Source organism: Coniophora puteana (genome assembly GCF_000271625.1).
Source record: "Coniophora puteana RWD-64-598 SS2 unplaced genomic scaffold CONPUscaffold_7, whole genome shotgun sequence".
Taxonomy (NCBI): Eukaryota; Fungi; Basidiomycota; class Agaricomycetes; order Boletales; family Coniophoraceae; genus Coniophora; species Coniophora puteana.
The window spans coordinates 2255858-2268045 of record NW_006913059.1 but is presented as its reverse complement, the minus strand read 5'-3'; the positions used below and the strand labels follow the sequence as shown (position 1 = coordinate 2268045).

Here is a 12188-nt window from a genome sequence, read left to right as displayed (position 1 = left end):
TTCCATCAAAGCTACTCAAATTTGATTTTCACTGGTGTAGAGGTTGAACAATGCCAAGCACATATACTGCAGTATGAACTACCTTTTTGGACAATTCCATGAGATATACCAAGGTAAAACAATGTCATCTAAATACTTTTTGGTTAGAGTAGACGGGTTGATAAAACAGTCTGGATGGTATTTAGTTGGATATATGAATTGATTGTGGTACTACCTTTTCTGGTATTATTGTGTTACCATTTATTCTCATTGATGGTATTATACAAAAGCCCAGGACCCCTGGCACCTGGAAACTTCCACAATCACCTTGACTCTAATTCCACAGCCAAGGATCAGTACCAGAAAATGTTGGTAATACCATGATTTAGGGGCCTAGTAGGATAATATTTTGTGCCAATAATTAGCCTATTGGACCCCCATTTTGGGGGTGACTGAAGTGACTCGTGCATTGAATTACGATGTTTTATGACCTTTGCAACACCTGGCTCACATCGCAATCACCTTGCAATAGGTAACAGAAATGACCACAATGTAGTCTCAATCTAATTTCAATTTAGTATACCAATCTCAAATGCGATTGTAATGTAAGGTTAGTACTAGATCACTGGTCCCACTAACATTGCAACAACAGTGGCATTGTTGCTTCAACTAAATTGCAATGCCGCGCTGTCTGTCCCAATGACATTTCAATCAGGGACTCTATCAATTCAATAGCTAGACTTCGCTTCGAACGTGGTTGCAAAGCTTGGTGACAACTGCAACGTAATCGCAAGTGCCGAGACCAATTCAGTTATTGGAACTGATTGCAAGCGATGCCAATCTGTTTTTAGGTTTTGCGACATAACCCCTACGCCACTCCGGATCCCTGTCAGTCAGATGCGGGATCTCGAGCTGATCAAGGTGAAAAACATGGTCAAATGGGATGTAACAAGTCCGGTGCAACACCCAGCCTCAGCACCACCAACATCTCCTTCAAGGATCCCAGAGTACCTTCAGGAATCCTGGACTCTGTCAGAGTCCAAGATAGACAAAGGTGAGAACATGGCACTAGCAGCTGAAAGGCCAGCCTGGACCCGCCAGAGTGCAGGTGAGCAGACAGCCCAACACAACAATGCTCCCGCTCCCCAAGTTGAGCAGATCATTGAAGCAGGTGATGTAGCCCCTCACTTGGCGCTGTCGGAGAATTTGACCACTGGACACCAGTATCTGACGGTCTGACACCTGAATGGCAATCTCCTGAACACCATCAAGAACAGCTTGTTTGTGCTCCTGGCCCCAGTAGCCAGGGCACAGGCCATCGGGCAATAGCTTGGATGCCTAGCTCAGCAAGGGGCAATGGGCCCTCCAGGGATCACTCACCCTCTGGAGCGTGCAGCACAAGCTGGGGACGTCAATTGGTACCCAAGCAATTGGGGGCTGGTGTTGTGCCAGGACTGCTGGATGGACATGTGCCAGCAACACCAGGGTGGTTACTGTCACAAATTCAGTATTTTTACTATTTTCCTGCATTTATTGCACAGTTGCACACCACCAGTACAAGGGGATACAAGGGATACAACATAGGACATGGGAGAACACCTATCTATGGTAAATCAACCCCTAAAGCATCCTTATCTCTGTCCATCTTATCATATCTCGAAGTTATGTTAATCTGGACATATGGATAAACCCAGGAGTTACCATGGAGGATTTGTCATGCAGGAATAACTATGTACTTGGCATAGAAGCACCTATGATCTCATAGATCAATAGCTGATCAAGCCTAGATCTCCATAGATTGTCAGCTGATAAGGCCTGAACTCTTATCATAGTTGATCAGTAGATAGTTGATCAGTAGTTCTACATGGTTTGTAGTATCAGCTGGTACTGCACATGATCTCCTTAGTCAGTATTACAGGCACACCTTACCAATCTTTTAGCAATCAAGGCACACCTTTAGTCAGACATTAGTTATAGGGCCATTGCCATTGGTTGAACCAAATACTGTACAGTCATCATTCTAAATAGTCTAGGGCTGACACAGCATGATATCATAGATCTGTATTTGTATTTAAGGAGGCATATCCTGGAGCATACTCTCCAGTCTAATCCACTTGTTATACTTGAGATTACCACTCTCATCCAGCTCTCTAAGCTCACTACTCATCATTTATATCTCATATCACTTATCCCTCCTCAAGCCCCCTCAGTAGTTTGGTGAGTAACAGTTTAGCTGTTACAATTACAACCCACAGCAGCCATCCCCATTGATGGACAAGGTTGAGCAACCTCCCCAGATGGAGAATGCTGCTCCTCCGACCCAGTAACAGCCTGTTGTCAAGCAGCTGAACATGTCAGATGTTTGCTCCGACGGACTGAGCCTGCTGCCAATGACCTTTGTGAATGCGTCAACCAAGCCTTTGACTCATTTGCCCAACCAACCACCTCCGTCCTACACCCCACCTACACCCCAAGTCCCAGACAAGGCAAACAGACAACAGCACCAGACAGGAGTCCATGACTCAGGCCAATAGGAGTGTACCAAGGCAGGTGGAGGTACCTGAACCGCACACAGATGCAGGAGCAGATCAGGTGGTCACACAAATTGGAGGGAGCGCCATATCAAATGCGGGACCTCAACCTCAAGGAGTTGTGCCAGTACATGTAAATGCTTAAACATCTTTGAAGCAAAGAACGAGCGGGGATGGGGGAGTTGAAACAACAGATGATTGACTGCCAACAAAATGAATATGCGTTCAGATTGCAGATGATGTTGTTTAACGCTGCCCAACGCCAAAGGTCTCCTTTGGAGAATCTTGAACCCATGACCAACCCGCACAGGCCATTCTGGCTGGCTCTACGCATGGAGAATGGCACCCTGAGGGACAATCACACGATATTGGCAAACCATCTCCAGGATGGACCCACAAGGGCAACACCGCTCAACAGGACAAGGGCATTGTTTGCCCAAGTCCAATCAAGCAGGCCCAATGGCCCAACACTCAGAAACTCAACAAGGATACTGTCTCCCTTGGAACACCAGTGCCTGATGACCAAATTCCAGTCAGCACTGAACAACCTTGAGGCAGCACAGCAAAATGTCATGGCAACAAGATGGCTACCCTCAAGAGTCAAAAGGATCTTCCAAAGCAGAGACTCCAGGGGTCAGGGCCCAAGGTGTGGAAGGCCAAGATCATCATAAGCAATGACAACGATGTCTGCATAGCAGACAGGAAGGATGAGAATTGATTAGTACATCCCTTATCACTCATTGCAAACTGGTCCTCACAAATTGTCACAGTATGATATTGGACATTATGTAGTTGTACACAGTAAAGTAGTAACTGCACAAGATGTTGTAAATCATGTACAATATAATGAATGTGACTTGACTGCATACTGCACAAAGTGTGATTGTGACAATAATCAATTGGGTTGGGCCTTTTTGACCGTTGACTCTGGTGTTAGCAAACACTTCACCTGCAGCCTAGATGACTTTGCAATGTACCATATAATCCTTAAGAATGAATGCACAGAAGTCAAGTCACTGCAAGGGAAAGCTGAGATACAAGCTGTCAGCACTGTTCTACTTGAACATGTGAGCGACCCTTAACTAGGGGAGTCACTGTACACACAAACAAGGAATAATGATGAGTGATAGAGACTAACCCTAACCCTAGATGGGGCTTGGGCAGAAGTAGATGCCTTGACGAGAGGACTTGAGACTTAGGTTTACGAACAGAGCTAAGGGGAAATCCCAAATGAACTCTCTTGGAGTTCTGGGTCATCAAATTGCAGTCTTATATACTACTGGGCAGCTGCCCACAGACCATGTAACTAAAGGTAGGGTTCCTGCCTAATTAGGAATACTCTTAGTAATACAAGCACACCATATTGCATGATCCTTGCATCATATGTGCTTGGTCACATGCCTGCTTATGTAATAGATAAGGCCAAAGCCTGGCCATGTCAAAAACAAATGCAATAAATAATGCGTGGTTCATCCAAGTTAGGACTAGCAGGAGGCGTTTTTGACAGAACACAACAATTCAGCAGGCAATAGCACTACAACTCGTCTATATCTTATCTACTATGTAGCTGGTTTTACCTCTCAATTACTATCTGCTGGTCATCTCCTAAGCAAAGGCTTACAGATCAAAATGAAAAAGCATGCTGCAGTAGTTTCAAGCAGTGATTGTGAGGAAATCCTCTACTGTCCACAGAGAATTACAAACAATACACTCTATAGGCTCTGGGTGTACAAGGGCTCAAAACCTTGGGCCCTTGCGGCCGTCAGCACAACTGACTACACAATTGTTCACCAACAGTTTGGACATGTGCGAAGTGAAGCTATTCAGCATCTATGTCACGTCCATGCACCTTTTGTATCAGTCAGCATATTATCCTGTGACCAACTCATCCCACATTCTATCTGTCATTACTTTACACCTGTCATTATTCCGCAGTCACGCCTATCATGTTTTGTATTCTTTTGACCTTTGGTCTTCTTCGGTGATTACTCATGATACTCCACACTTACTCCAGTAGCTATACAGAGCTTATCCAAAGATCCGGACTTACAATACAAATAGTGGTAGCATTCAACTTGTATTTGATAATATGAAGATTGATTTACTCCTACCCCAACATTCCTGTGGCCCTTGACATTCTTTCATGTTTGTTGTCTCTATCCAAATTATACTCCAAATCAACTTGTGATCAACTTGTCATCTCCATCATACTCCACCGTACTTAGCAACTTCTCCTTGCTTCTACATGCATCTCCTTTACCTTTGCTATCTCCAGTTCACCTCTGGTCCATCTCCATACTTTTTCGTACCTTTGCTAGCATCTTCGGGACATGGTATTCCTAGTGGAGCATAGCTCAAACATCCCAGTTCTTCCTGGGCAGACACAGTGTTGACACAACATGACAAAGCATGTGAAACACTGCTGGGGCCAGGACACTTACAATATGGCTGTGGACTACAAGTCGGTATCTGATGTGCATGAATCAGTCATCAAAAGCTGTACTTTCAACTGGCAGTATCACTGCTGTTTTTGAGCAAACAAGGAGAGGAAAGGTTACATACTCAAACACACCCCACATGCGGACTGAGACTAGGTCAGTAATGTTTGTTGAGTATTGACAGCTGAAAATTTGACATAGTTTAGGGCTGAAATTGTACACTGGGTGGCTGAGAGTCTGCGACCGTTTGCAGTGGTTGCAGACTGTAGCTTCCTAATGCTCATGAAAACTGGCTGGCCAGAGCACTACATTCCTTCACTGAGTACATTCTCACAGGACACTTGCAACATCTTCGCCTGCACTCAATCTTGTGTTGTCCACATCCTCCAGGTAAGGTTACTGTTATGGTCATTATCTGTTTGCTCATTAATGGTCAAATGTAGATGCACAATGGAGAACTCTCCTTCACAACAGATGTGTGGACATCACCAAACCACAAAGCTTTTGTTGCTTTTGCTGTGCACCTTGTCCATGATGGAAAGCCCCTGTCTATGCTCCTCGACTTTGTTGAGGTAGCAGAGGAACATACCAGGGTAAACCTGGCTCAAGTGTTTGTGAAGGTGCTGAAAGCTCTATCCCAACTACCATGCTCACCCTTGGTCCTCCAAACCCTGGTATGTGCTGAGTTGTTGCTGACAGTAATGATCCTGGCATTTGTAACTTAGAGTGAGTCATCATTACATGTTTAGCATCACTGACATGACACTGTTTGTCAGGCCATGCTTCAATGCCACATACCAGACCCCGCCTCTCCCCCTTTATGATCCAGGTCAGCAACAGGTCTGATGCTCAGGTACTGCATCAGACCTGTGTCAACGTCTTGAGCAGTACCGGTATTGCCAGCACAACTCCAATTGACATCACCCATTCCTTTTTGGTTTTGTATGACACTATCATTGTCCTTAAGCCCCACATCCCCAAGTTCTATGTTGTTGTTTTTGGTTGTCACCCTGGGATATACCTTAACTGATGTGTGGCATTTTTCTATCTATAGATTCACCTTTGTTCTAATTACTGACAGGAACAAGTGCAACTCGGAGGTCCATAGGTATGATGGCAGGATCTTCAAGGGCTTCAAGTTCTTCAATAAAGCTGTTGAATGGCTCCTTACCAAAGCCCATGGCATTGGCACTGCTATCAACACCTCTCCAGCATTCAATACCAAAGAACTGTACGGTGCCATCGCCTCTAATTAAGACATCCCATCAACTCCCCTGGTGAGCTCCAAGGCGGCATACGAGGAGGGGGAGGGGAGGGTCCAAGCAAAGGAGAAGGGAAAGGTAAAAGAGATGAATGTCAAACCGTCCATGCCCACTTCAACACGTTCATCCCACTCTTGCTCAACTACTCTATCATCTCACAGCAAAGGTGTTTTTTCATGAACAACCATTATTGCTTCATGTCTAATGTCATCTAGCTCATTGTCATTTAACATCTCACCGGTCCCATAAGTGCCCTTCTTCCCTGCTGCTTTCTCTTGCTTCCCTCACCAATTCTTCCCTGACTTCGCTCACGGCTTCCACTGCGAGTGTTGCAAAGTGGAGCACTTTGAGTACTCATGCTCCTGCTGTGCCTCTCACTCCTCTCCTATCTTGTTACAGGCTCTCCCCTCCCCAGACCGGGTCATTGATTGTGTGGAGGTTGTCTCCTTGTGTTTTTGACAATGAGGCACCCGTATATCAACATATTTGCAAACTTGATGGTACCTACAAGTCGGTGGCTGGGCCTGTGTACAATGGTTCCCCTGTCCCAAGCTGGGGGGAGCTTGCCAACTTGTACCTTATCTTGCATGGGTATATGGTCACAGCCATCCTACACATCAAACATGCATATGATAATATTTTATCAGCAAAGTGGTTCATGTCCTACCTTGCTGCATGCCGGATGGCTGTGCTGGAGGCGCATTTCTTGTGGGCAATAATCAACAACAGCATAGATGAGTATTATAATTCCTATTAATCAGTTTTTACAATGCAATAAGATAGCTGGTTGCCTGGCCCTTGTGCATACAATGCATCAACAATGTGTCTGTTTGTTTGTTGATGGTGTTGACCCTGCAAGTGGGTTAAAAGGCCATGTGCAAAGTTTTTGCTCCACACCAAGGTCAGTCATGCCTACCATCCATGCCCCTCCCCTACCTCTTGCCATCCGACACCATCTGGCCACCATATGCAAAACAACAATCCAAGCTCCACAATGGAGCTGGTGGTACTGCGCAAAACCCTGGTATACTCTAACACCTGCTCAAAAGCAGCTCCTCAAGGCCCACCGCAAAAAAGACCACACCAAATAGCATGCTGTGCTGAGAGAGTGCAGGGAGGGTGTCAAATCCATGGCCAAGGACCTCCACCAGAGGTTTGGTAAGCACAAGCTTGCATACTACCAACGTGAAATTTTACAGTTCTCTCGGCTTAAGAGCTTAAAGTGCACCTTCTCCCATTGGAGCATCTATCAGTGGGCAGAGATCAAGTGCATGAATGCCAGTAAGACATGCTCTGTTCCCTTGCGAGCACACAACTAACCCTCAGTCAACAGATGTTCCAACCGGCAAGAGGCATAAAGTGGTGACCAAGCTCTCCCCCCTCATCACGGCAAACTGGACTAAGCTTAGTGAAGCAGAGAAGGTTGCTGCTACCAACCCCCTCACTGAAGCCTTTAATGATGCACATGAAGACAAGGTGTTCTCTCCTCACAATGTCATGCTGTCATCATTTCAGGACACTAACAAGACTCTCAAGAGTATTCAAACTGAGGTAGGTACTTTGCACTGGTGTTCACAATGCTTACTAACATTCCGCAGTTCCAACGCTTACATGCTTGGACTAGCAATCTGATCATTATGATTGTCTGTTGTGGCAATGTCAGCCAGTACAACCAGCCTGTTGCCTTCAGGACTCCGCAGGCCAAGGACTTCATTGACTTGGCCTTTGGTGTGTCCATTGAAGACCTTGCAATGCAGTTTGAAGGGTATTGTGTTTCGGGTGTTTGAGGTGAACCTTTTTTTTTCTTGATGGTTGTACTGACATCCGTACATCTCAGGTCTTGCTAAGACAAAGGGAAAACTTATGGCAGAGAAGAAAACCGCTGTTGGACAGCTGATCTATGCTAAACTTGGTACATGTTCTTGCTCTATTGATTTGTTGCCCTGCTGACCTTCTCTTCAATGGCAGTGGCAGCTCCCTTCAAATCCCCTTGTATGTACTATGTCAACTTCAATGACCATATCACTGCAAAGTATGGGATCATTGTTGAGCACTGGCCTTTGAGCCAGTTCTGCAGCCCTACAGAATTCAGTGCCAACCATGACCTCATCACCCTTCACAACTTGTGGCCGGCAGACACCACATTCTTCCAAAAGATGTCGGATCAGGAGTTTGAGCAGTGGGAAACCGAGTGCACAACCAAGCACCAACAACAAGCCACCAAGACTGTGACTGAGCCTATTACAACACCATCAGTGCTTCCATCCTCCAACATCTCTGGCATGGATGTCAACAATACTTTGGTTGGTGATTCATCCAGCCCCTCCTTAGCATTGATGTTATCTTCAGTGTCAACACCTCTCAGGCCCAGTAAGAAGTGGTCTAGCTCGGAACGAGCGAGATCTAGTCTATTTCTGTTTATATCTAGTCAGGTATAGTCGGGTATTGTAATATATAGTCAAGTCTGTTTTTCCCAGAAAACTAGCTAAGACTAGATCTCAATGAAAAATGGTACAATTCTAGATTAAACTACAGTGAGAATCAGTTACGCCCACATTTCACTCGATCTAGAGAGCTCTGTGGCTGGAGCAGGCAGTCCAATCACAATTAGTCTAATCTAGTGTTGTATAGCTTAATCGGATGGATCGGCGCGGGATCAAAACATGCATTATATCAGCATCTAGTGAAATATACATTGCAACATAGGGGTACATTGTCATATACATGGCTACTATCATCCAGAACACAAAATAGTCCATAATAAGGGTATCATACGGCGATGGGGGTCAAAAGGGCGTGTCAAGAAACACGATGACCAAGAAAACCACGCCAGAGAGCGTGCAGCGAACAAACGGTGACGAGATTAGTAGCGGGGACCGTTGAGAAACGCGGCATCCGTTGGGTTCCATTTAGTGTCGTCTTTCTGTAGGAATGCAGTGTTAGCATTGCGAATGAATGAATGGATCGACTTACCACGTGTTTGGCCTCGTGGTTATAGCACTAGAACATAGGTTAGAAAGTGGCTGACGAACAGAAATAAGACTCACATCTCTCTGTTTGACGGACAATTCCTTCATCCAGTAGGGATTGAAGGCCTCTCTGGTCTTATTTTCTGCAGGAATGGATACGTCCGCGAGCCAGCGGTAGGCACAGAGACTCCTAGGGGAAATGGTTAGAACTATACAAATGATAACACGTTACTTACTTTCCAATCTTTTTGTTGCCCAGCTGAAACAAGGCTTCCGCCGGTGCTGGAAATGCTGGCGCCTTAGTATTGACCTGAGGAACAGGGTTGGGGGACTGGGTATCAAGAGGAGCCACGCCGCAAGGGGCAGCAGCGTCTTCGGAGGAAGGAACACCCGAGGGAGCAACTTCTCCAATGTTCGGGACAGGAGAAGCATCCTGCTCGATGAGCAAGGAGCTCCCAGTCTCCTCGGGCAGCGGCTGAGCGCCAGCATTGGCAGGAGGGTCGTCCTTCAGCTTCGCGAGCTCCACCCTTTTGAGTGCCTCCTTGGCAAGGTTGGTGGGGATAGGTCTGTACGAAAAAAAGATCAGTATATAGAAATGATGAATACAAAAACGTTACCTCGGCAAGACGAACTTCTTCGTCTGTGGCAGCGGTTTGGTGGCTGCCAGGCGAAGTGTATCTATTGCCTCCTCCTGGTCGTTCAAGGCTACCACAGCGCTGGAAGGAGGGCACAATGGGGAACGGGGAGGTGGCGGCGGAGGCAAAGACAGCACGAACGTCATGTTGAGCGCGTCACCATCACCATCGTCCTCACGAGCAGGGCTCAACACCTTAGATACACCCGCTAGATAAAAGAGAAATGTTAATATATGTGCAGATAATGGAGAGAAAGTTTACCTTTAGGTTTCTTCAAGAACGAAGCTCCGGCGTTGCTGCCATCGTCTGCGCCTTCAGACACGTTGCGCTTCATCCCAAGCGAGACTGTTGCGTCGTTGGGATCCTGCTTCTTCACGCGAGGGTTCTTTGCAGGAGTGTGTCTGCTCTTGGGGCGTAGTTTGTTATTTGAGGTGATCCAGGTTTGTCGCCAGTTGGGGTATATGGAGATCGCAACCTTGTTGATCTTCCACGTGCCGTAACAGAGCCCCATGAAGGGGAAAAGTGCCACGATGTCGTTGACGAAGTCAGTATGTTGCTGTCGCGGCAGCAGTTTCCATGTCAAGACCAACTCATACCCCATGCGCGGAGATGAGGCCCATCCTCACCACATCCTCCTCATTTCTCGGTTGAGCACTTTGCGAGTTGAGTCATTCAGCATGGTCCTGTCCTCGAGCTTGAGATAGCCATACGATCCCCGCATCCTTGTAGTCAATCTGGCCTCCTTGCACTTCAACAAGTAGTTGTACCACGTCCAGTGGTTGACCTTGGGGTACTGAGCGCAGATTGCTGATGCGTAGGGAAGGAAGGCGGGGACGGACTGAGGGGGCGATGAGGAAGAGGTGGATGTCAAGGTCGCGACAGATACGACCGGGCTAGTAGCAACTAGATGACTAGAAAGTATAAAGTGTGAATATATGCACATATATAAATGACAAAACTCACAATTGCGTGTTCACAGCATCGACAAAGGATTCTTGCTGTGCCGTTGCGCTAGCAAAAGGTGCGTGCGCATGGCTAATGGCCGTCTCTTGAGGCTGCACCTGCATCTGTGGATGCGAGTGCATAAATGCATCCTAAAACAAAGTTAGCAACTAAAAAGGTGTTGAAAATGACTTACTGTGTTGTTAACGACCAGTTTTCGACGGCTTTGAGAGTGGCCCATGCTGTTGACGTGCTGTGTTCGAAAGGTGTTGAAGGTGGGTAGCGCTGTTTCCGGGTTTAGATAGTTTGTTCCTGGGCCATGGTGGTTTGTTCCCGGGCCTTGGTAGTGAGCTTGGAGATATGCATTGAATAAGTCATCTGGCGTGCTCATTGTGTGATCCAGGGAGGGGTCTTCGATAGAAGAGGAGTACTGGTGGATTGGAGGGATTGGAGAGGACATGGTTGGGGGAGAAGAAAGGATGGGAGGAAGGGAAAGGATGTGACGGATGCACAAAATCCTGTCAATTGACAGGGGCTTACCAAATCAAGCGGGGATTGGTTAATTTAGGCTCCGATGACACGCTCGGAACCAGGCGTTGGGGAGGCGATGCAGGGCCGCGCCTCGGGGAATTCAAACCCCGCTTAGTTAATGAAACTCTAAAGCTTCGTCTCGGTGGCCGAGAGCCACAGGTGCATTTTGGAGACTGTTTATTGAATAAAACATATGTATAACATACTACTATACAGCATTTGGAGGAAAGTCCATGCCGTCCTCGTCCTGCTCATCCTCATCTTCATGTCCGAGAAATGTAGCCACGTCCAGCCCGGGTTTTTCGGCCATAAAAAAGTGATCCTCTTCCACTCCCGAGAGCAAAGTCGGTCGATGTGGGACCATCCCGACAATGTCGGTAATTTGCTTGATGCTAATGACATGAGTATATTCAGGACCCATATGCTTGCACATTGCGAACAAATGAGAGGACAGAGTAAGGAGGTCAGGGTCTGGCTCCGAGTAGAGCTCGACCACTGCAACCCCTTCCCATCTCAATTCTCCCGTCACCTCATCCTGCACGTCGAGCTGGGCAAAATACTGGACTTTTCCAATATATGTACGACCCTCCTCTGCGATCTATGCAACTATAAAGCGTGAATTAAGCACAAAAACAGATGAAATATACCTTGACATTGCGAGAGATCCAAATGTTGTCCTGCAAGTAAGTGTTCTCGCGCCATGCAGATTGTATGACTTGACCATCAGAAAGCCTACGCACCCCCACATCCAGATACTGCCGCAGTCGCACCCCAACCAGTTGTCCAGCACGGCCTTTGGGACACCAACAGGGATCCACTCGCATTTGGACCGCTTGTGCAAGAGAGCATAGCCTTCTCCGATGTCAACAGAAGGCATAGACGAGGGGGTCGCTCGGGATCC

At 46.8% G+C, this 12188-nt stretch overlaps 3 protein-coding genes across 3 annotated transcripts; 1 reads left to right on the top strand and 2 right to left on the bottom strand.

The window, feature by feature from the left end:
- Positions 1–7340: 7340 nt before the first annotated feature.
- Positions 7341–8584, top strand: CONPUDRAFT_154835 (uncharacterized protein; the record flags this gene model as incomplete). Its single annotated transcript, XM_007771491.1, has 6 exons — positions 7341–7491; positions 7544–7761; positions 7809–7938; positions 8048–8122; positions 8179–8513; positions 8576–8584. 6 exons carry the CDS (start codon positions 7341–7343, stop codon positions 8582–8584), a joined length of 918 nt encoding a protein of 305 aa, XP_007769681.1.
- A 489-nt stretch (positions 8585–9073) lies between these two features.
- On the bottom strand, positions 9074–11216 carry CONPUDRAFT_73863 (uncharacterized protein; the record flags this gene model as incomplete). Its single annotated transcript, XM_007770949.1, has 9 exons — positions 9074–9133; positions 9184–9210; positions 9258–9369; positions 9416–9745; positions 9797–10022; positions 10076–10370; positions 10470–10725; positions 10778–10881; positions 10953–11216. 9 exons carry the CDS (start codon positions 11214–11216, stop codon positions 9074–9076), a joined length of 1674 nt encoding a protein of 557 aa, XP_007769139.1.
- A 279-nt stretch (positions 11217–11495) lies between these two features.
- CONPUDRAFT_154833 (uncharacterized protein) lies at positions 11496–12164 on the bottom strand (the record flags this gene model as incomplete). The annotated part of the gene is made up of 4 exons (XM_007771490.1): positions 11496–11679; positions 11728–11885; positions 11935–11964; positions 12024–12164. The coding sequence occupies 4 exons, from the start codon at positions 12162–12164 to the stop codon at positions 11496–11498; spliced, it is 513 nt and encodes a 170-aa protein (XP_007769680.1).
- Positions 12165–12188: the final 24 nt, after the last annotated feature.